Raw genomic sequence first — 25,207 nt, 5'->3', positions numbered from 1 at the left:
GTTCAGGTGCGGATTGCAATTTAAGGGGTATTCCCCCCAAAAAATTATTTTTGCATTAATACGCTGCTCACCCGTAGCTTTCCATCTTTCCAATATAAATGTATTATGGATTCTGCACAGTTTTGCTGTTATCTAGGCCCCCACCCCCAGGGATTGCAGAGAATCATCAGCTCTCAGTCCACTCCGACACGCTCGCTGCTCCTGGCCCCCACCCTCCGAGACGGCATCACGTGTCCTCAGTCTCTTCAATGGGCCGGGTTATCGCTTCTACCCAGCACACTGAGGAGAGGGAGGACAGTGACGGCGGTGGCTGCTGAGCACGGTCACCCTCTCTGACAGCAGAGTATACCCCGCCCCAAGCTCACCCCACTGTGTGTCCCCCCATCCCTCCCTCAGTAGAGGCCGTGGCGTGGTGTCGTGGAGGCGTCGTGGAGACCTGGGGGGTCGTGGAGGCGTCGTGGAGACCTGGGGGGTCGTGGACACCAGGGCTGTGGAGTCGGTAAGCCGCAGCTCCGACTCCTGAATTTTATCAGGACCGACGCGGCCTCCTGCTCCTTGATAAATGGCCGGTCATATACCAGGGGAGATATCTATCACACTGGCTCAGCAGCTTCTCCCTAATGTCCTACATGATCCGGGGGCGACTTCTGAGGGAATATATACTGTATATACAGCAGCTTCTCCTGTGGGTGCAGCGGATGCAGCCAGTCTCCAGCCTCCATGTCCTGAACTACTCACAACTAGACTAGATGGAGCAGGGGGGCTTTTCCTGCTGACAGTCTTCTATACTTCTAACTAACGTAGTGATATAGAGGGGGGTCACACATAGTGATATAGAGGGGTCACACATAGTGATATAGAGAGAGGTCACACATAGTGATATAGAGAGGTCACACATAGTGATATAGAGAGGGGTCACACATAGTGATATAGAGAGAGGTCACACATAGTGATATAGAGAGGGGTCACACATAGTGATATAGAGAGGGGTCACACATAGTGATATAGAGAGAGGTCACACATAGTGATATAGAGAGGTCACACATAGTGATATAGAGAGGGGTCACACATAGTGATATAGAGAGGGGTCACACATAGTGATATAGAGAGGTCACACATAGTGATATAGAGAGGGGTCACACATAGTGATATAGAGAGAGGTCACACATAGTGATATAGAGAGGGGTCACACATAGTGATATAGAGAGAGGTCACACATAGTGATATAGAGAGGTCACACATAGTGATATAGAGAGGTCACACATAGTGATATAGAGAGGTCACACATAGTGATATAGAGAGGTCACACATAGTGATATAGAGAGGGGTCACACATAGTGATATAGAGGGGTCACACATAGTGATATAGAGAGGTCACACATAGTGATATAGAGAGGGGTCACACATAGTGATATAGAGAGAGGTCACACATAGTGATATAGAGAGGGGTCACACAGTGATATAGAGAGGGGTCACACATAGTGATATATAGAGGGGTCACACATAGTGATATAGAGAGGGGTCACACATAGTGATATAGAGGGGTCACACATAGTGATATAGAGAGGGGTCACACATAGTGATATAGAGGGGTCACACATAGTGATATAGAGAGGTCACACATAGTGATATAGAGGGGGGGTCACACATAGTGACATAGAGAGGGGTCACACATAGTGATATAGAGGGGTCACACATAGTGATATAGAGAGGGGTCACACATAGTGATATAGAGAGGTCACACATAGTGATATAGAGAGGGGTCACACATAGTGATATAGAGGGGTCACACATAGTGATATAGAGAGGGGTCACACACAGTGATATAGAGGGGTCACACATAGTGATATAGAGAGGGGTCACACATAGTGATATAGAGAGGGGTCACACATAGTGATATAGAGAGGGGTCACACATAGTGATATAGAGAGGGGTCACACATAGTGATATAGAGAGGGGTCACACATAGTGATATAGAGAGAGAGGTCACACATAGTGATATAGAGAGGTCACACATAGTGATATAGAGAGGGGTCACACATAGTGATATAGAGAGGTCACACATAGTGATATACAGGGGTCACACATAGTGATATAGAGGGGTCACACATAGTGATATAGAGAGGTCACACATAGTGATATAGAGAGGGGTCACACATAGTGATATAGAGAGGGGTCACACATAGTGATATAGAGGGGTCACACATAGTGATATAGAGGGGTCACACATAGTGATATAGAGGGGTCACACATAGTGATATAGAGGGGTCACACATAGTGATATAGAGAGGGGTCACACATAGTGATATAGAGGGGTCACACAGTGATATAGAGAGGGGTCACACATAGTGATAGAGAGGGGTCACACATAGTGATAGAGAGGGGTCACACATAGTGATATACAGGAGGTCACACATAGTGATATAGAGAGGTCACACATAGTGATATAGAGAGGGGTCACACATAGTGATATAGAGAGGTCACACATAGTGATATAGAGAGGGGTCACACATAGTGATATAGAGAGGGGTCACACATAGTGATATAGAGAGGGGTCACACATAGTGATATAGAGAGGGGTCACACATAGTGATATAGAGAGGGGTCACACATAGTGATATAGAGAGGGGTCACACATAGTGATATAGAGAGGGGTCACACATAGTGATATAGAGAGGGGTCACACATAGTGATATAGAGAGAGGTCACACATAGTGATATAGAGAGGGGTCACACATAGTGATATACAGGAGGTCACACATAGTGATATAGAGAGGTCACACATAGTGATATAGAGAGGTCACACATAGTGATATAGAGAGGGGTCACACATAGTGATATAGAGAGGGGTCACACATAGTGATATACAGGAGGTCACACATAGTGATATAGAGAGGTCACACATAGTGATATAGAGAGGGGTCACACATAGTGATATAGAGGGGTCACACATAGTGATATAGAGAGGGGTCACACACAGTGATATAGAGGGGTCACACACAGTGATATAGAGGGGTCACACATAGTGATATAGAGAGGGGTCACACATAGTGATATAGAGAGAGGTCACACATAGTGATATAGAGAGGGGTCACACATAGTGATATAGAGAGGGGTCACACATAGTGATATAGAGAGGGGTCACACATAGTGATATAGAGAGGTCACATATAGTGATACAGAGAGAGGTCACACATAGTGATATAGAGAGGGGTCACACATAGTGATATAGAGGGGGTCACACACAGTGATATAGAGAGGGGTCACACATAGTGATATAGAGAGGGGTCACACATAGTGATATAGAGAGGTCACACATAGTGATATACAGGGGTCACACATAGTGATATAGAGAGGTCACACATAGTGATATAGAGAGAGGTCACACATAGTGATATAGAGAGGGGTCACACATAGTGATATAGAGAGAGGTCACACACAGTGATATAGAGAGGGGTCACACATAGTGATATAGAGAGGTCACACATAGTGATATAGAGAGGGGTCACACATAGTGATATAGAGAGGGGTCACACACAGTGATATAGAGGGGTCACACACAGTGATATAGAGGGGTCACACATAGTGATATAGAGAGGGGTCACACATAGTGATATAGAGAGAGGTCACACATAGTGATATAGAGAGGGGTCACACATAGTGATATAGAGAGAGGTCACACATAGTGATATAGAGAGGGGTCACACATAGTGATATAGAGAGGGGTCACACATAGTGATATAGAGAGGGGTCACACATAGTGATATAGAGAGGTCACATATAGTGATACAGAGAGAGGTCACACATAGTGATATAGAGAGGGGTCACACATAGTGATATAGAGGGGTCACACACAGTGATATAGAGAGGGGTCACACATAGTGATATAGAGAGAGGTCACACATAGTGATATAGAGGGGTCACACATAGTGATATAGAGGGGTCACACATAGTGATATAGAGGGGGGTCACACATAGTGATATAGGGGTCACACATAGTGATATAGAGAGGGGTCACACATAGTGATATAGAGAGGGGTCACACATAGTGATATAGAGAGGGGTCACACATAGTGATATAGAGAGGGGTCACACATAGTGATATAGAGAGGGGTCACACATAGTGATATAGAGAGGGGTCACACATAGTGATATAGGGAGGGGTCACACATAGTGATATAGAGAGGGGTCACACATAGTGATATAGAGAGGTCACACATAGTGATATAGAGAGAGGTCACACAGTGATATAGAGAGGGGTCACACATAGTGATATAGAGAGGTCACACATAGTGATATAGAGAGGGGTCACACATAGTGATATAGAGAGGTGGGTGTGGGGGCACGCCATATCAAGCGCACACACACACACAGCTGCAGCCATAGCGCGCGCACACACACACACGCACACACACACACACACACAGCTGCAGCCATAGCACACACACAGAGTTGCAGCCATAGCACACGCGCGCGCACACACACACACACACACACACACACACAGCTGCAGCCATAGCACACACACACACAGCTGCAGCCATAGCGCACACACACACACACACACACACACAGCTGCAGCCATAGCACACACACACACACACAGCCAGCTGAAGCCATAGCACACACACACACACAGAGCTGCAGCCATAACACACACACACACACACACAGAGCTGCAGCCATAACACACACACACACACACACAGAGCTGCAGCCATAACACACACACACACACAGAGCTGCAGCCATAGCACACACACACACACACACACACAGAGCTGCAGCCATAACACACACACACACACAGAGCTGCAGCCATAGCACACACACACACACAGAGCTGCAGCCATAGCACACACACACACACACACACACACACACACAGCTGCAGCCATAGCACACACACACACACACACACACAGCTGCAGCCATAGCACACACACACACACACACACCACACACACACACACACACACAGAGCTGCAGCCATAACACACACACACACACAGAGCGGCAGCCATAGCACACACACACACACAGAGCTGCAGCCATAGCACACACACACACACACACACACACACACACACACACACAGCTGCAGCCATAGCACACACACACACAGCTGCAGCCATAGCACACACACACACACACACACAGCTGCAGCCATAGCACACACACACACACACACACACACACAGCTGCAGCCATAGCACACACACACACACACACACACACACACACAGCTGCAGCCATAGCACACACACACACACACACACACAGCTGCAGCCATAGCACACACACACACACAGCCTGCTGCAGCCATAGCACACACCACCCTTATGTATTAGGGCCAGAGTCCTATTACTGATATATCCCCGACCACCCTTATGTAATAGGGCCAGTGTCCTATTACTGATATATCCCCGACCACCCTTATGTAATAGGGGCAGTGTCCTATTACTGATATATTCCCCGACCACCCTTATGTAATAGGGCCAGTGTCCTATTACTGATATATCCCCCAACCACCCTTATCTAATAGGGCCAGTGTCCTATTACTGATATATTCCCCGACCACCCTTATGTAATAGGGCCAGTGTCCTATTACTGATATATTCCCCGACCACCCTTATCTAATAGGGCCAGTGTCCTATTACTTGATATATTCCGCGACCACCCTTATCTAATAGGGCCAGTGTGCTATTACTAATATATTCCCCGACCACCCTTATGTAATAGGGCCAGTGTCCTATTACTGATATATTCCCCGACCACCCTTATGTAATAGGGCCAGTGTCCTATTACTGATATATTCCCTGACCACCCTTATGTAATAGGGCCAGTGTCCTATTACTGATATATTCCCCGACCACCCTTATGTAATAGGGCCAGTGTCCTATTACTGATATATTCCCCGACCACCCTTATGTAAATAGGGCCAGTGTCCTATTACTGATATATTCCCCGACCACCCTTATGTAATAGGGCCAGTGTCCTATTACTGATATATTCCCCGACCACCCTTATGTAATAGGGCCAGTGTCCTATTACTGATATATTCCCCGACTACCCTTATGTAATAGGGCCAGTGTCCTATTACTGATATATTCCCCGACCACCCTTATGTAATAGGGCCAGTGTCCTATTACTGATATATTCCCCGACCACCCTTATGTAATAGGACCAGTGCCCTATTACTGATATATTCCCCGACCACCCTTATGTAATAGGGCCAGTGTCCTATTACTGATATATTCCCCGACCACCCTTATGTAATAGGGCCAGTGTCCTATTACTGATATATATCCCCGACCACCCTTATGTAATAGGGCCAGTGTCCTATTACTGATATATCCCCCGACCACCCTTATGTAATAGGGCCAGTGTCCTATTAGAATGTTGCTCATAATATATATTGATGAGCACAACTTCTAAACAAATTCTAAATTGTTCTAAGATTTTTTTTTTTAAAGCTGGAGTCTGAGTCGGTACATTTTTTCTGAATCCGACTCTAGCCAAAACTAGCTCCGAATCCGATTTAGACTCCACAGCCCTGGTGGAGACCTGCGGGGGTGGGGGGTCATGGAGGCGTTGTGGAGACCTTGGGGGGGGTGGGGGTGGGGGGGAGTCATGGAGGCGTCATGGAGACCTTGGGGGGGGTCATGGAGGCGTCGTGGAGACCTTGGTGTGGGGGGGGGGGGGAGTCATGGAGGCGTCGTGGAGACCTTGGGGGGGGTCATGGAGGCGTCGCGGAGACCTTGGGGGGGGGGGTCATGGAGGCGTCGTGGAGACCTTGGGGGGGGGGGGGTCATAAAGGAGTCGTGGAGACCTTGGCGGGTTATGGAGGCGTCATAGAGACCAGTCAAAAGTTCTGTTGCGTCTGAGTGATCCCACCTGTACAATGAGGAGAATGAGTGGGGAGAGGACCGCACTGCAGCGCATACACTCTCCGATTAAAGTTAAAGTCAGACTGATATATCACATATCCAGCTGCTGCTGTGTTATCAGGGTTATACAGTTACTATACATTATACACCACATGCTGCTATACTGTACAGTAACTTATATATCACATCTCCAGCTGCTGTGTTATCAGGGTTATACAGTTACTATACATTATATACCACATGCTGCTATACTGTACAGTAACTAATATATCACATATCCAGCTGCAGTGTTATCAGGGTTATACAGTTACTATACATTATACACCACATGCTGCTATACTGTACAGTAACTTATATATCACATATCCAGCTGCTGTGTTATCAGGGTTATACAGTTACTATACATTATATACCACATGCTGCTATACTGTACAGTAACGTATATATCACATATCCAGCTGCTGTGTTATCAGGGTTATACAGTTACTATACACTATACACCACATGCTGCTATACTGTACAGTAACTTATATATCACATATCCAGCTGCTGTGTTATCAGGGTTATACAGTTACTATACATTATATACCACATGCTGCTATACTGTACAGTAACTTATATATCACATATCCAGATGCTGTGTTATCAGGGTTATACAGTTACTATACATTATATACCACATGCTGCTATACTGTACAGTAACTTATATATCACATATCCAGCTGCTGTGTTATCAGGGTTATACAGTTACTATACATTATATACCACATGCTGATTGATATACTGTACAGTAACTTATATATCACATATCCAGCTGCTGTGTTATCAGGGTTATACAGTTACTATACATTATACACCACATGCTACTATACTGTACAGTAACTTATATATCACTTATCCAGCTGCTGTGTTATCAGGGTTATACAGTTACTATACATTATACACCACATGCTGCTATACTGTACAGTAACTTATATATCACATATCCAGCTGCTGTGTTATCAGGGTTATACAGTTACTATACATTATATACCACATGCTGCTATACTGTACAGTAACTTATATATCACATATCCAGCTGCTGCTGTGTTATTAGGGTTATACAGTTACTATACATTATACACCACATGCTGCTATACTGTACAGTAACCTATATATCACATATCCAGCTGCTGCAGTGTTATCAGGGTTATACAGTTACTATACATTCTATACCACATGCTGCTATACTGTACAGTAACTTATATATCACATATCCAGCTGCTGTGTTATCAGGGTTATACAGTTACTATACATTATATACCACATGCTGCTATACTGTACAGTAACTTATATATCACATATCCAGCTGCTGCTGTGTTATCAGGGTTATACAGTTACTATACATTATACACCCCATGCTGCTATACTGTACAGTAACTTATATATCACATATCCAGCTGCTGTGTTATCAGGGTTATACAGTTACTATACATTATATACCACATGCTGATTGCTATACTGTACAGTAACTTATATATCACATATCCAGCTGCTGCTGTGTTATCAGGGTTATACAGTTACTATACATTATACACCACATGCTGCTATACTGTACAGTAACATATATCACATATCCAGCTGCTGCTGTGTTAGCAGGGTTATACAGTTACTATACATTATACACCACATGCTGCTATACTGTACAGTAACGTATATATCACATATCCAGCTGCTGTGTTATCAGGGTTATACAGTTACTATACATTATACACCACATGCTGCTGTACTGTACAGTAACTTATATATCACATATCCAGCTGCTGCTGTGTTATCAGGGTTATACAGTTACTATACATTATACACCACATGCTGCTATACTGTACAGTAACCTATATATCACATATCCAGCTGCTGCAGTGTTATCAGGGTTATACAGTTACTATACATTCTATACCACATGCTGCTATACTGTACAGTAACTTATATATCACATCTCCAGCTGCTGTGTTATCAGGGTTATACAGTTACTATACATTATATACCACATGCTGCTATACTGTACAGTAACTTATATATCACATATCCAGCTGCTGCTGTGTTATCAGGGTTATACAGTTACTATACATTATACACCCCATGCTGCTATACTGTACAGTAACTTATATATCACATATCCAGCTGCTGCTGTGTTATCAGGGTTATACAGTTACTATACATTATACACCACATGCTGCTATACTGTACAGTAACTTATATATCACATATCCAGCTGCTGCTGTGTTATCAGGGTTATATAGTTACTATACATTATATACCACATGCTGCTATACTGTACAGTAACTTATATATCACATATCCAGCTGCTGTGTTATCAGGGTTATACAGTTACTATACATTATACACCACATGCTGCTATACTGTACAGTAACTTATATATCACATATCCAGCTGCTGCTGTGTTATCAGGGTTATACAGTTATTATACATTATACACCACATGCTGATTGCTATACTGTACAGTAATATATATCACATATCCAGCTGCTGCAGTGTTATCAGGGTTATACAGTTACTATACATTCTATACCACATGCTGCTATACTGTACAGTAACTTATATATCACAGATCCAGCTGCTGTGTTATCAGGGTTATACAGTTACTATACATTATACACCACATGCTGCTATACTGTACAGTAACTTATATATCACATCTCCAGCTGCTGTGTTATCAGGGTTATACAGTTACTATACATTATATACCACATGCTGCTATACTGTACAGTAACTTATATATCACATATCCAGCTGCTGCTGTGTTATCAGGGTTATACAGTTACTATACATTATACACCCCATGCTGCTATACTGTACAGTAACTTATATATCACATATCCAGCTGCTGCTGTGTTATCAGGGTTATACAGTTACTATACATTATACACCACATGCTGCTATACTGTACAGTAACTTATATATCACATATCCAGCTGCTGCTGTGTTATCAGGGTTATATAGTTACTATACATTATATACCACATGCTGAGTGCTATACTGTACAGTAACATATATCACATATCCAGCTGCTTCTCATTGTTTTATCTCTTCTACATGTTATTCAGGATAATAATCAGTATATTTGGGGGGGTGGAACCAATTGTCTCCAGATCAGTGATTTCTTATGGGAAAATTTGCTTTGGTGTAAGAGTGATTTGCATTACAAGTGCCGTCCCAGAACGGATTTTATTATGCTCCTAATCCAAGGCACCACTCTGTGTGTGTATGTATATATATATATATGTGTTATTGTTGTTTCCAAACCAACATAAAAATATAAGATATAAGATATGCTAAACAGGAGATGGCACACGTGTGTGTGCAAATCCCCCGAGTGTATAATAGCATCTAACCAAGCAGGTATTATATTATACTCTAGTAATCTATCCTTTCAGTGTATACAGCGCGGTCTGTGCCAAGTGTATATGGGGGAGGCGTCATCTCACCCCTCACTGACAACCACACAGCAGGAAGGAAGTGACACTTCTCACTCCTCACACTGCAGAGCCCGGATAGAGTGTAAGCTCCTACAGTCAGGACTCCTCCTTATAGAGTGTAAGCTCCTATGGTCAGGACTCCTCCTCCTCCTCCTCCTCCTTATAGAGTGTAAGCTCCTATGGTCAGGACTCCTCCTCCTTATAGAGTGTAAGCTCCTATGGTCAGGACTCCTCCTCCTTATAGAGTGTAAGCTCCTATGGTCAGGACTCCTCCTTATAGAGTGTAAGCTCCTACAGTCAGGACTCCTCCTTATAGAGTGTAAGCTCCTATGGTCAGGACTCCTCCTTATAGAGTGTAAGCTCCTACAGTCAGGACTCCTCCTTATAGAGTGTAAGCTCCTATGGTCAGGACTCCTCCTTATAGAGTGTAAGCTCCTATGGTCAGGACTCCTCCTCCCCCTTATAGAGTGTAAGCTCCTATGGTCAGGACTCCTCCTCCTCCTTATAGAGTGTAAGCTCCTATGGTCAGGACTCCTCCTCCTCCTCCTTATAGAGTGTAAGCTCCTATGGTCAGGACTCCTCCTCCTCCTCCTTATAGAGTGTAAGCTCCTATGGTCAGGACTCCTCCTCCTCCTCCTTATAGAGTGTAAGCTCCTATGGTCAGGACTCCTCCTCCCCCTTATAGAGTGTAAGCTCCTATGGTCAGGACTCCTCCTCCTCCTTATAGAGTGTAAGCTCCTATGGTCAGGACCCCTCCTCCTCCTTATACAGTGTAAGCTCCTATGGTCAGGACCCCTCCTCCCCCTTATAGAGTGTAAGCTCCTATGGTCAGGACTCCTCCTCCTCCTCCTTATAGAGTGTAAGCTCCTATGGTCAGGACTCCTCCTCCTCCTTATAGAGTGTAAGCTCCTATGGTCAGCAGGGTGGTGATAATGTACATCTTGCTCTTTCCCGCAGGGGGCAGCACATGATCTCACTTCTCTATGATGAAGAAATCTAAGAGTTCACATTCTGCAATTTCTAATCCAAAAACAAAATCCCTGACTGCCATGACGCCTCCAAGACATAACCGTGATGCTACAGGAGAGGGTGATATCTCAGATCATGAGTTACAAGGTGAGGAACAAGCGGTCACTAACATCAAAGAGGTCACTAACAGGGTTGTGTATTCGGGACAGGTCACTAACAAGTGTGTGTGTGTGTGTGTGTGTGCTGCTCATGGTTATTGGGGGTGCACCCAGCTATTGTGCACTTGTGGTAAGATAGGTTATGGTCACACAGCCTGTAATTAGCCCTATGTACATAGAGTGGACTCTCCTGGGGAGCAGGAAACAATAGAGAAGCCGAAAGCTTGGTGTGACCCAGGTATTGGCGTCTTTACATTTAAAGGGCAACAATCATCAGGTTAAACAAATCTAACCTGCTAATATAGGATTAAGATGAGGAAAAGTCTCATATTCATCCTCGGCACTGTGTCCGCTCAGTTTGTAGGTTAGTCCTGCGTTTAGTAGTTGCATAGTTACATAGTTAATATAGTTGAAAAAAAAAGAGACATCAAGAGTCCATGAAGTTCAACCCAGTAGGGGATGGATACAGGGAAGGGGGAGGGGTGATAGGCTCTATACATACAGGGAAGGGGGAGGGGTGATAGGTTCTATACATACAGGGAAGGGGGAGGGGTGATAGGTTCTATACATATGCATTTTATATTATTTTGGTCTAAGAATTTGTTTCTCCTGTTGTGAAGCCTCTACTGTTGTTGCTGTGACCAGATCCTGTGGTGACTGTTCCACAGATTCACAGTTCTCATGGTAAAGAAGGCTTGTCGCCTCCGAAGGTTGAACCTTTTTTTTCTCCGGTGGAGGCAGCGCCCCCTTGTCTCTCTGGGCGGAGGCAAGCGCCCCCTTGTCTTCTCTGGGCAGAGGCAGCGCCCCCTTGTCTCTCTGGGCGGAGGCAGCGCCCCCTTGTCTCTCTGGGCGGAGGCAGCGCCCCCTTGTCTCTCTGGGCGGAGGCAGCGCCCCCTTGTCTCTCTGGGCGGAGGCAGCGCCCCCTTGTCTCTCTGGGCGGAGGCAGCGCCCCCTTGTCTCTCCGGGTGGAGGCAGCGCCCCCTTGTCTCTCTGGGCGGAGGCAGCGCCCCCTTGTCTCTCCGGGCGGAGGCAGCGCCCCCTTGTCTCTCTGGGCGGAGGCAGCGCCCCCTTGTCTCTCTGGGTGGAGGCAGCGCCCCCTTGTCTCTCTGGGCGGAGGCAGCGCCCCCTTGTCCTTTGAGGGGGTTTTACCTGGAACATCTTCCCCCCCATATTTCCTGTAGGGGCCCCCGTTATATATGTAAATACATTAATCATCTCCCCTTATCCGTCTCTTCTCCAGACTAAACACATGTAATTCTATAATCTCTCCTCATAACTAAGATGCTCCATTCCCCTTATTAGTTTAGTGGCCGTCTTTGTTCCCTCTCCAGCTCTAGAACGTCCTTTCTATGAATCGGGTTCCAGAACTGGACGGCGACTCCAGATGAGGCCGCACCAAAGCTTTATAGGGGGGTAATATTATATCCCTGCCCCAGAGTCCAGGCCGAGTATATACATGACAATATCCTGCCGGCCTTAGACGCAGCTGACTGACATTGTGCTGTTCTGTAGTCTATTATCTACAAGTACAACCAGATCCTTCTCCATCAGTGACTGCACCAGTGTAACCACCCCAGGACATAGGATGCTGCAGGTTATTACTCCCCCCAGGACATAGGATGCTGGCAGGTTATTACTCCCCCCCAGGACATAGGATGCTGCAGGTTATTACTCCCCCAGGACATAGGATGCTGCAGGTTATTACTACCCCCCAGGACATAGGATGCTGCAGGTTATTACTCCCCCCAGGACATATGATGCTGCAGGTTATTACTCCCCCCAGGACATAGGATGCTGCAGGTTATTACTCCCCCCAGGACATAGGATACTGCAGGTTATTACTCCCCCAGGACATAGAATGCTGCAGGTTATTACTCCCCCCAGGACATAGGATGCTGCAGGTTATTACTCCCCCCAGGACATAGGATGCTGCAGGTTATTACTCCCCCCAGGACATAGGATGCTGCAGGTTATTACTCCCCCCAGGACCTAGGATGCTGCAGGTTATTACTACCCCCAGGACATAGGATGCTGCAGGTTATTACTCCCCCCAGGACATAGGATGCTGCAGGTTATTACTCCCCCCAGGACATAGGATGCTGCAGGTTATTACTCTCCCCAGGACATAGGATGCGCAGGTTATTACTACCCCCCAGGACATAGGATGCTGCAGGGTTATTACTCCCCCAGGACATATGATGCTGCAGGTTATTACTCCCCCCCAGGACATATGATGCTGCAGGTTATTACTCCCCCCAGGACATATGATGCTGCAGGTTATTACTCCCCCCAGGACATATGATGCTGCAGGTTATTACTCCCCCCAGGACATAGGATGCTGCAGGTTATTACTCCCCCCAGGACATAGGATGCTGCAGGTTATTACTCCCCCAGGACATAGAATGCTGCAGGTTATTACTCCCCCCAGGACATAGGATGCTGCAGGTTATTACTCCCCCCAGGACATAGGATGCTGCAGGTTATTACTCCCCCCAGGACATAGGATGCTGCAGGTTATTACTCCCCCAGGACATAGATGCTGCGTGTTATTACTACCCCCAGGACATAGGATGCTGCAGGTTATTACTCCCTCCCCCCAGGACATATGATGCTGCAGGTTATTACTCCCCCCAGGAAATAGGATGCTGCAGGTTATTACTCTCCCCAGGACATAGGATGCTGCAGGTTATTACTCCCCCCAGGACATAGATGCTGCAGGTTATTACTCCCCCCCAGGACATAGGATGCTGCAGGTTATTACTCCCCCCCAGGACATAGGATGCTGCAGATTATTACTCCCCCCAGGACATAGGATGCTGCAAATTATTACTCCGCCCAGGACATAGGATGCTGCAGGTTATTACTCCCCCCAGGACATAGGATGCTGCAGATTATTACTCTGGCCAGGACATATGATGCTGCAGGTTATTACTCCCCCTAGGACATATGATGATGCATGCGGGTTATTAGTACCCAGGTGCATAAGTTTACATTTATCCACATTGAACCTCATTTGCCAAGTGGACGTCTACTGTAGATTGTACTGTACTACAAAGCCTGTAACATCTGCACATCCTCCATAGACTGTACTGTACTACAAAGCCTGTAACATCTGCACATCCTCCATAGACTGTACTGTACTACACAGCCTGTAACATCTGCACATCCTCCATAGACTGTACTGTACTACAAAGCCTGTAACATCTGCACATCCTCCATAGACTGTACTGTACTACAAAGCCTGTAACATCTGCACATCCTCCATAGACTGTACTGTACTACAAAGCCTGTAACATCTGCACATCCTCCATAGGACTGTACTGTACTACAAAGCCTGTAACATCTGCACATCCTCCATAGACTGTACTGTACTACACAGCCTGTAAACATCTGCACATCCTCCATAGACTGTACTGTACTACAAAGCCTGTAACATCTGCACATCCTCCATAGACTGTACTGTAACTACACAGCCTGTAACATCTGCACATCCTCCATAGACTGTAACTGTACCACACATCCTGTAACATCTGCACATCCTCCATAGAACTGTACTACAAAGCCTGTAACATCTGCCCATCCTCCATAGACTGTACTGTACTACACATCCTGTACCATCTGCACATCCTCCATAGACTGTACTACAAAGCCTGTACCATCTGCACATCCTCCATAGACTGTACTGTACTACAAAGCCTGTAACATCTGCAAATCCTCCATAGACTGTACTGTACTACAAAACCTGTAACATCTGCAAATCCTCCATAGACTGTACTGTACTACAAAGCTTGGTGTCATCTGCAAAGACAGAAACATTGCTGTTAATTCCATTCTCAATATCATTAATAAACAAGTTAAACAGAAGGGGCCCAGTACTGACCCTTGGGGTACACCACTTATTACCGGGGACCATTCGGAGTAGGAATCATTGACCACCATCATTTACTATGTCCACAGCCGCCCCCCCATCCAGGTACACGATATCCACAGCCGCCCCCCCATCCAGGTACACGATATCAACAGCCGCTCCTATCCAGGTACACGATGTCCACAGCCGCCCCCCCATCCAGGTACACGATGTCCACAGCCGCCCCCCATCCAGGTACACGATGTCCACAGCCGCCCTCCCATCCAGGTACACGATATCCACAGCCGCCCTCCCATCCAGGTACACGATATCCACAGCCGCCCCCCCATCCAGGTACACGATGTCCACAGCCGCCCCCCATCCAGGTACACGATGTCCACAACGCCGCCCCCCCATCCGGTACACGATATCCACAGCAGCCGCCCTCCCATCCAGTACACGATATCCACAGTGCCCTCCCATCCAGGTACACGATGTCCACACCGCCCCCCATCCAGGTACCCGATATTCACAGCAGCCGCCCCCCATCCAGGTACACGTATATCCACAGCCGCCCCCCATCCAGTACACGATATCCACAGCCCGCCCTCCCATCCAGGTAACGATATCCACAGCCGCCCCCATCCAGGTACACGATGTCCACAGTCGCCCCCCCCCATCCAGGTCACGATTATCCACAGCCGCCTCCCATCCAGGTACACGATATTCACAGCCGCCGCTCCCCCATCCAGGTACACGATGTCCACAGTCGCCCCCCCCCCTTCCAGGTACACACGATGTCCACAGCCGCCCTCCATCCAGGTACACGATGTCCACAGCCGCCCCCCATCCAGGTACACGATGTCCACAGCCCCCCCCCATCCAGGTACACGATGTCCACAGCCGCCCCCCCCCCATCCAGGCTTCTACTTACCTCTTCATAGAAACATATTAGGTTGGTTTGACAGCTTCTGTCCTTAGTAAAACCCTGCTGGTTATCACTTATATACTATTACCCCGATATATTCCTGGATGTAGTCCCTTATATACTATTACCTCTATATATTCCTGGATGTAGGTCCCTTATATACTATTACCTCTAATATTCCTGGATGTAGTCTCTTATATACTATTCCCCCCCTATATATTCCTGATGTAGTCCTTATATACTATTACACCTATATATTTCCTGGATGTAGTCCCTTTATATACTAGTACCCCCTATATTTCCTGGATGTAGTCCCTTATATACTAGACCTCTATATATTCCTGGATGTATTCCCTTATATACTATTACCCCTATATATTCCTGCTTCATCCTCAGCCCTCCCCGTGCTATAGGACATATCAGCAGGTTACATGCGTCATCATCAGCTCCTCCCCCCCCCTCTATAGGACATATCATCAGGTCATGCTTCATCCTCAGCTCCCTTGCTCTATAGGATATATCAGCAGGTTACATGCTTCATCCTCAGCCCCCCCCCTCTATAGGACATCAGCAGGTTACATGCTTCATCCTCAGCTCCCCCCTCTATAGGACATATCAGCAGGTTACATGCTTCATCCTCACCCCCGTGCTCTATAGGACATATCAGCAGGTTACATGCTTCATCCTCAGCTCCCCCCTCTATAGGACATATCAGCAGGTTAAGGCTTCATCCTCAGCCCCCCCCCCCTATAGGACATATCAGCAGGTTACATGCTTCATCCTAAGCTCCCCCCCTCTATAGGACATATCAGCAGGTTACATGCTTCATCCTCAGCTCCCTCCCTCTATAGACACATATCAGTGTTTACATGCTACATCCTCAGCTCCCCCCTCTCTATAGGACATATCAGCAGGTTACATGCTTCATCCTCAGCTCCTCCCTCCCTCTATAGGACACATCAGCAGGTTACATGCTTCATCCTCAGCTCCCCCTCCCTCTATAGGACATATCAGCAGGTTACATGCTTCATCCTCAGACCCCCTCCCCCCTCTATAGGACATATCAGCAGGTTACATGCTTCATCCTCAGACCCCCTCCCCCCTCTATAGGACATATCAGCAGGTTACATGCTTCATCCTCAGCTCCCCCCCCTCTATAGGACATATCAGCAGGTTACATCTTCATCCTCAGCTCCCCCTCTAATAGGACATATCAGCAGGTTACATGCTTCATCCTCAGCTCCCCATCTCTATAGGACATATCAGCAGGTTACATGCTTCATCCTCAGCTTCCTTGCTCTATAGGACATATCGCAGGTTACATGCTTCATCCTCAGCTCCCCCCTCTCTATAGGACATATCAGCAGGTTACATGCTTCATCCTCAGCCCCCCCCCCTCTATAGGACATATCAGCAGGTTACATGCTTCATCCTCAGCTCCCCCTCCCTCTATAGGACATATCAGCAGGTTACATGCTTCATCCTCACTTCCCCCCCGCTCTATAGGACATAACAGCAGGTTACATGCTTCATCCTCAGCTCCCCGTGCTCTATAGGACATATCAGCAGGTTACATGCTTCATCCTCAGCTCCCCCCCCTCTATAGGACATATCAGCAGGTTACATGCTTCATCCTCAGCCCCCCCCCCCTCTATAGACATATCAGCAGGTTACATGCTTCATCCTCAGCTCCCCGTTCTCTATAGGACATATCAGCAGGTTACATGCTTCATCCTCACTCCCCCCCTCTATAGGACATATCAGCAGGTTACATGCTTCATCCTCAGCTCCCCCCCCCCTCTATAGGACATATCAGCAGGTTACATGCTTCATCCTCAGCTCCCCCCCCTCTATAGGACATATCAGCAGGTTACATGCTTCATCCTCAGCTCCCCCCCCTCTATAGGACATATCAGCAGGTTACATGCTTCATCCTCAGCTCCCCCCCCCCCCTCTATAGGACATATCAGCAGGTTACATGCTTCATCCTCAGCTCCCCCCCCCCCTCTATAGGACATATCAGCAGGTTACATGCTTCATCCTCAGCTCCCCCCCCCCTCTATAGGACATATCAGCAGGTTACATGCTTCATCCTCAGCTCCCTGTGCTCTATAGGACATATCAGCAGGTTACATGCTTCATCCTCAGCTCCCCCCCCTCTATAGGACATATCAGCAGGTTACATGCTTCATCCTCAGCTCCCCCCCCCTCTATAGGACATATCAGCAGGTTACATGCTTCATCCTCAGCTCCCCCCCCCCTCTATAGGACATATCAGCAGCTTACATGCTTCATCCTCAGCTTCCCTTGCTCTATAGGACATATCAGCAGGTTACATGCTTCATCCTCAGCTCCCCCTCTATAGGACATATCAGCAGGTTACATGCTTCATCCTCAGCTTCCCTTGCTCTATAGGACATATCAGCAGGTTACATGCTTCATCCTCAGCTCCCCCCCCCCTCTATAGGACATATCAGCAGGTTACATGCTTCATCCTCAGCTCCCCGTGCTCTATAGGACATATCAGCAGGTTACATGCTTCATCCTCAGCTCCCCCCCCCTCTCTAGGACATATCAGCAGTTTACATGCTTCATCCTCAGCTCCCCCCCCTCTATAGACATATCAGCAGGTTACATGCTTCATCCTCAGCTCCCCCCCCCCCTATAGGACATATCAGCAGGTTACATGCTTCATCCTCAGCTCCCCCCCCCTCTATAGGACATATCAGCAGGTTACATGCTTCATCCTCAGCTCCCCTGCTCTATAGGACATATCAGCAGGTTACATGCTTCATCCTCAGCTCCCTGTGCTCTATAGGACATATCAGCAGGTTACATGCTTCATCCTCAGCTCCCCCCCCCCCTCTATAGGACATATCAGCAGGTTACATGCTTCATCCTCAGCTCCCCATCTATAGGACATATCAGCAGGTTACATGCTTCATCCTCAGCTCCCCCCCCCTCTATAGGACATATCAGCAGGTTACATGCTTCATCCTCAGCTCCCTTTGCTCTATAGGACATATCAGCAGGTTACATGCTTCATCCTCAGCTCCCCCCCCTCTATAGGACATATCAGCAGGTTACATGCTTCATCCTCAGCCCCCTCCTCTATAGGACATATCAGCAGGTTACATGCTTCATCCTCAGCTTCCCTTGCTCTATAGACATATCAGCAGGTTACATGCTTCATCCTCAGCTCCCCGTGCTCTATAGGACATATCAGCAGGTTACATGCTTCATCCTCAGCTTCCTTGCTCTATAGGACATATCAGCAGGTTACATGCTTCATCCTCAGCTCCCCGTGCTCTATAGGACATATCAGCAGGTTACATGCTTCATCCTCAGCTCCCCGTGCTCTATAGGACATATCAGCAGGTTACATGCTTCATCCTCAGCCCCCCCCCCCTCTATAGGACATATCAGCAGGTTACATGCTTCATCCTCAGCTCCCCCCCCTCTATAGGACATATCAGCAGGTTACATGCTTCATCCTCAGCTCCCCGTGCTCTATAGGACATATCAGCAGGTTACATGCTTCATCCTCAGCTCCCCCCCCCCCTCTATAGACATATCAGCAGGTTACATGCTTCATCCTCAGCTCCCCCCCCCCCTCTATAGGACATATCAGCAGGTTACATGCTTCATCCTCAGCTCCCCGTGCTCTATAGGACATATCAGCAGGTTACATGCTTCATCCTCAGCCCCCCCCCCCCCTCTATAGGACATATCAGCAGGTTACATGCTTCATCCTCAGCTCCCCCGCTCTATAGGACATATCAGCAGGTTACATGCTTCATCCTCAGCTTCCTTTGCTCTATAGGACATATCAGCAGGTTACACATGCTTCATCCTCAGCTCCCCCCCTCTATAGGACATATCAGCAGGTTACATGCTTCATCCTCAGCTCCCCCCCCCTCTATAGGACATATCAGCAGGTTACATGCTTCATCCTCAGCTCCCCCCTCTATAGGACATATCAGCAGGTTACATGCTTCATCCTCAGCTCCCCCCCCCTCTATAGGACATATCAGCAGGTTACATGCTTCATCCTCAGCTCCCCTTGCTCTATAGGACATATCAGCAGGTTACATGCTTCATCCTCAGCTTCCCTTGCTCTATAGGACATATCAGCAGGTTACATGCTTCATCCTCAGCTCCCTTTGCTCTATAGGACATATCAGCAGGTTACATGCTTCATCCTCAGCTCCCCGTGCTCTATAGGACATATCAGCAGGTTACATGCTTCATCCTCAGCTCCCCCCTCTCTATAGGACATATCAGCAGGTTACATGCTGCATCCTCAGCTCCCCCCCCCTCTAAGGACATATCAGCAGGTTTACATGCTTCATCCTCAGCTCCCCCCCTCTATAGGACATATCAGCAGGTTACATGCTTCATCCTCAGCTCCCCCCCCCCCTCTATAGGACATATCAGCAGGTTACATGCTTCATCCTCACTCCCCCCCCTCTATAGGACATATCAGCAGGTTACATGCTTCATCCTCAGCTCCCCCCTCTATAGGACATATCAGCAGGTTACATGCTTCATCCTCAGCTCCCCCCCCCTCTATAGGACATATCAGCAGGTTACATGCTTCATCCTCAGCCCCTCCTCTATAGACATATCAGCAGGTTACATGCTTCATCCTCAGCTCCCCGCTCTATAGGACATATCAGCAGGTTACATGCTTCATCCTCAGCTCCCCTTGCTTTATAGGACATATCAGCAGGTTACATGCTTCATCCTCAGCTCCCCCCTCTATAGGACATATCAGCAGGTTACATGCTTCATCCTCAGCCCCCCCCCCCTCTCTATAGGACATATCAGCAGGTTACATGCTTCATCCTCAGCTCCCCCCCCTCTATAGGACATATCAGCAGGTTACATGCTTCATCCTCAGCTCCCCCCTCTATAGGACATATCAGCAGGTTACATGCTTCATCCTCAGCTCCCCCCCCCTCTATAGGACATATCAGCAGGTTTACATGCTTCATCCTCAGCTTCCCTTGCTCTATAGGACATATCAGCAGGTTACATGCTTCATCCTCAGCTCCCCCCCCTCTATAGGACTATCAGCAGGTTACATGCTTCATCCTCAGCTCCCCCCTCTATAGGCATATCAGCAGGTTACATGCTTCATCCTCAGCTCCCCGTGCTCTATAGGACATATCAGCAGGTTACATGCTTCATCCTCAGCTCCCCGTGCTCTATAGGACATATCAGCAGTTACAGTTACATGCTTCATCCTCATCTCCCCCCTCTATAGGACATATCAGCAGGTTACATGCTTCATCCTCAGCTCCCCCCTCTATAGGACATATCAGCAGGTTACATGCTTCATCCTCAGCTCCCCCTCTATAGGACATATCAGCAGTTACATGCTTCATCCTCAGCTCCCCCCTCTATAGGACATATCAGCAGGTTACATGCTTCATCTCAGCTCCCCTGCTCTATAGGACATATCAGCAGGTTACATGCTTCATCCTCAGCTCCCCCTCTATAGGACATATCAGCAGGTTACATGCTTCATCCTCAGCTCCCCGTGCTTATAGGACATATCAGCAGGTTACATGCTTCATCCTCAGCTCCCCCCTCTATAGGACATATCAGCAGTTACATGCTTCATCCTCAGCTCCCCGTGCTCTATAGGACATATCAGCAGGTTACATGCTTCTCCTCAGCTCCCCCTTCCTCTATAGGACATATCAGCAGGTTACATGCTTCATCCTCAGCTCCCCTCCCCCCTCTATAGGACATATCAGCAGTTACATGCTTCATCCTCAGCCCCCCCTCTATAGGACATATCAGCAGGTTACATGCTTCATCCTCAGCCCCCCCCCCCCCTCTATAGGACATATCAGCAGGTACATGCTTCATCCTCAGCTTCCCCTTCCCTCTATAGGACATATCAGCAGGTTACATGCTCATCCTCAGCTCCCCGTGCTCTATAGGACATATCAGCAGGTTACATGCTTCATCCTCAGCTCCCCCCCCTCTATAGGACATATCAGCAGGTTACATGCTTCATCCTCAGCTCCCCCTCCTCTATAGGACATATCAGCAGGTTACATGCTTCATCCTCAGCTCTCCCCCCTCTATAGGACATATCAGCAGGTTACATGCTTCATCCTCAGCTCCCCCCCCCCTCTATAGGACATATCAGCAGGTTACATGCTTCATCCTCAGCTCCCCCCTCTATAGGACATATCATCAGGTTACATGCTTCATCCTCAGCCCCCCCCCCCTCTATAGGACATATCAGCAGGTTACATGCTTCATCCTCAGCTCCCCCTATAGGACATATCAGCAGGTTACATGCTTCATCCTCAGCTCCCCCTCTATAGGACATATCATCAGGTTACATGCTTCATCCTCAGCTCCCCCCCCTCTATAGGACAATCAGCAGGTTACATGCTTCATCCTCAGCTTCCCCTTGCTCTATAGGACATATCAGCAGGTTACATGCTTCATCCTCAGCCCCCCCCCTCTATAGGACATATCAGCAGTTTACATGCTTCATCCTCAGCCCCCCCCCTCCTATAGGACATATCAGCAGGTTACATGCTTCATCCTCAGCTCCCCCCCCCCTCTATAGGACATACAGCAGGTTCATGCTTCATCCTCAGCTCCCCCCCTCTATAGGACATATCAGCAGGTTTACATGCTTCATCCTCAGCTCCCCCCCTCTATAGTCCATATCAGCAGGTTACATGCTTCATCCTCAGCTCCCCCCCCCCTCTATAGGACATATCAGCAGGTTACATGCTTCATCCTCAGCTCCCCTCCCCCCTCTATAGGACTATCAGCAGGTTACATGCTTTCATCCTCAGCCTCCCCTCCCCCCCCCTCTATAGGACATATCAGCAGGTTACTGCTTCATCCTCAGCCCCCCCCCCCCCTCTATAGGACATATCAGCAGGTTACATGCTTCATCCTCAGCTCCCCCTCTATATGACCATATCAGCAGGTTACATGCTTCATCCTCAGCCCCCCCCTCTATAGACATATCAGCAGGTTACATGCTTCATCCTCAGCTCCCCCCCCCTCTATAGGACATATCAGCAGGTTACATTCTTCATCCTCAGCTCCCCCCCCCCCTCTATAGGACATATCAGCAGGTTACATGCTTCATCCTCAGCTCCCCCCCCCTCTATAGGACATATCAGCAGGTTACATGCTTCATCCTCAGCTCCCCCCCCCCCTCTATAGGACATATCAGCAGTTACATGCTTCATCCTCAGCTCCCCTTGCTCTATAGGACATATCAGCAGGTTACATGCTTCATCCTCAGCTCTCCCCCCTCTATAGGACATATCAGCAGGTTACATGCTTCATCCTCAGCTCCCCCCTCTCTATAGGACATATCAGCAGGTTACATGCTTCATCCTCAGACCCCCCCCCCCCTCATAGGACATATCAGCAGGTTACATGCTTCATCCTCAGCCACCCCCTCTATAGGACATATCAGCAGGTTACATGCTTCATCCTCAGCTCCCCCCCCTCTATAGGACATATCAGCAGGTTACATGCTTCATCCTCAGCTCCCCCCCTCTATAGGACATATCAGCAGGTTACATGCTTCATCCTCAGCTCCCCCATCTCTATAGGACAATCAGCAGGTTACATGCTTCATCCTCATCTCCCCCCCCCTCTATAGGACATATCAGCAGGTTACATGCTTCATCCTCAGCTCCCCCCCTCTATAGGACATATCAGCAGGTTACATGCTTCAATCCTCAGCTCCCCCCCTCTATAGGACATATCAGCGGGTTACATGCTTCATCCTCAGCTCCCCCTCCCTCTATAGGACATATCAGCAGTTACATGCTTCATCCTCAGCTCCCCCCCTCTATAGGACATATCAGCAGGTTACATGCTTCATCCTCAGCTCCCCCCTCTCTATAGGACATATCCTCAGGTTACATGTTCATCCTCAGCTCCCCCCTCTATAGGACATATCAGCAGGTTACATGCTTCATCCTCAGCCCCCCCCCTCTATAGGACATATCAGCAGGTTACATGCTTCATCCTCAGCTCCCCCCTATAGGAAACATATCAGCAGGTTACATGCTTCATCCTCAGCTCCCCCTCTATAGACATATCACAGGTTACATGCTTCATCCTCAGCCCCCCCCCCTCTATAGGACATATCAGCAGGTTACATGCTTCATCCTCAGCTTCCCCCTCTATATGGACATATCAGCAGGTTACATGCTTCATCCTCAGCCCCCCGTGCTCTATAGGACTATCAGCAGTTACATGCTTCATCCTCAGCCCCCCCCCCCTCTTAAGACATGTCAGCAGGTTACATGCTTCATCCTCAGCTCCCCCCCCCCTCTATAGAACATATCAGCAGGTTACATGCTTCATCTCAGCTCCCCCCCTCTATAGGACATTATCAGCATTTTTACATGCTTCATCCTCAGCTCCCCCCCTCTATAAGGACCATATCAGCAGTTACATGCTTCATCCTCACTCCCCCCCCCCCTCTATAGGACATATCAGCAGGTTACATGCTTCATCCTCAGCTCACCCCTCCCCCCCCCTCTAATAGACATTCAGCAGGTTACATGCTTCATCCTCAGCTCCCCCTCCCCCCTCTATAGGACATATCACAGGTTACATGCTTCATCCTCAGCCCCCCCCCCCTCTATAGGAATATCATCAGTTACATGCCTTCATCCTCAGCCCCCCTCTATATGGACATATCCCAGGTACATGCTTCATCCTCAGCCCCCCCCCTCTATAGGACATCTCATCAGGTTACATGATTCATCCTCAGCTTCCCCCTCCCCACTCTATAGACATATTCAGCAGGTTACATGCTTCATCCTCAGCTTCCCCCCCCCCTCTATAGGACCTATCAGCAGGTTACATGCTTCATCCTCAGCTCCCCCCCCCTCTATGGACAATCAGCAGTTACATGCTTCATCCTC

At 47.8% G+C, this 25,207-nt stretch overlaps 1 protein-coding gene across 4 annotated transcripts in view; it reads left to right on the top strand.

Moving 5' to 3' along the window:
* CNTRL (centriolin) overlaps positions 1-25,207 on the top strand; it is a 247,561-nt gene that overhangs the window by 10,596 nt on the left and 211,758 nt on the right. For 3 of the 4 annotated variants that reach the window (XM_069986606.1, XM_069986603.1, XM_069986604.1), the window contains exon 2: positions 11,324-11,482. In XM_069986606.1, the coding sequence (XP_069842707.1) occupies positions 11,350-11,482 (133 nt within the window). In that variant the 5' untranslated portion in view covers positions 11,324-11,349. Of the gene's footprint in view, positions 1-10,738; positions 10,758-11,323; positions 11,483-25,207 lie in introns of those variants that run through there. The other variant, XM_069986605.1, reaches the window with a different exon arrangement.

Source organism: Dendropsophus ebraccatus, chromosome 10, assembly GCF_027789765.1.
Source record: "Dendropsophus ebraccatus isolate aDenEbr1 chromosome 10, aDenEbr1.pat, whole genome shotgun sequence".
Lineage (NCBI taxonomy): Eukaryota > Metazoa > Chordata > Amphibia > Anura > Hylidae > Dendropsophus > Dendropsophus ebraccatus.
Note: the sequence above shows the minus strand (reverse complement) of the source record. Positions and strands in the feature narration are given on the sequence as shown.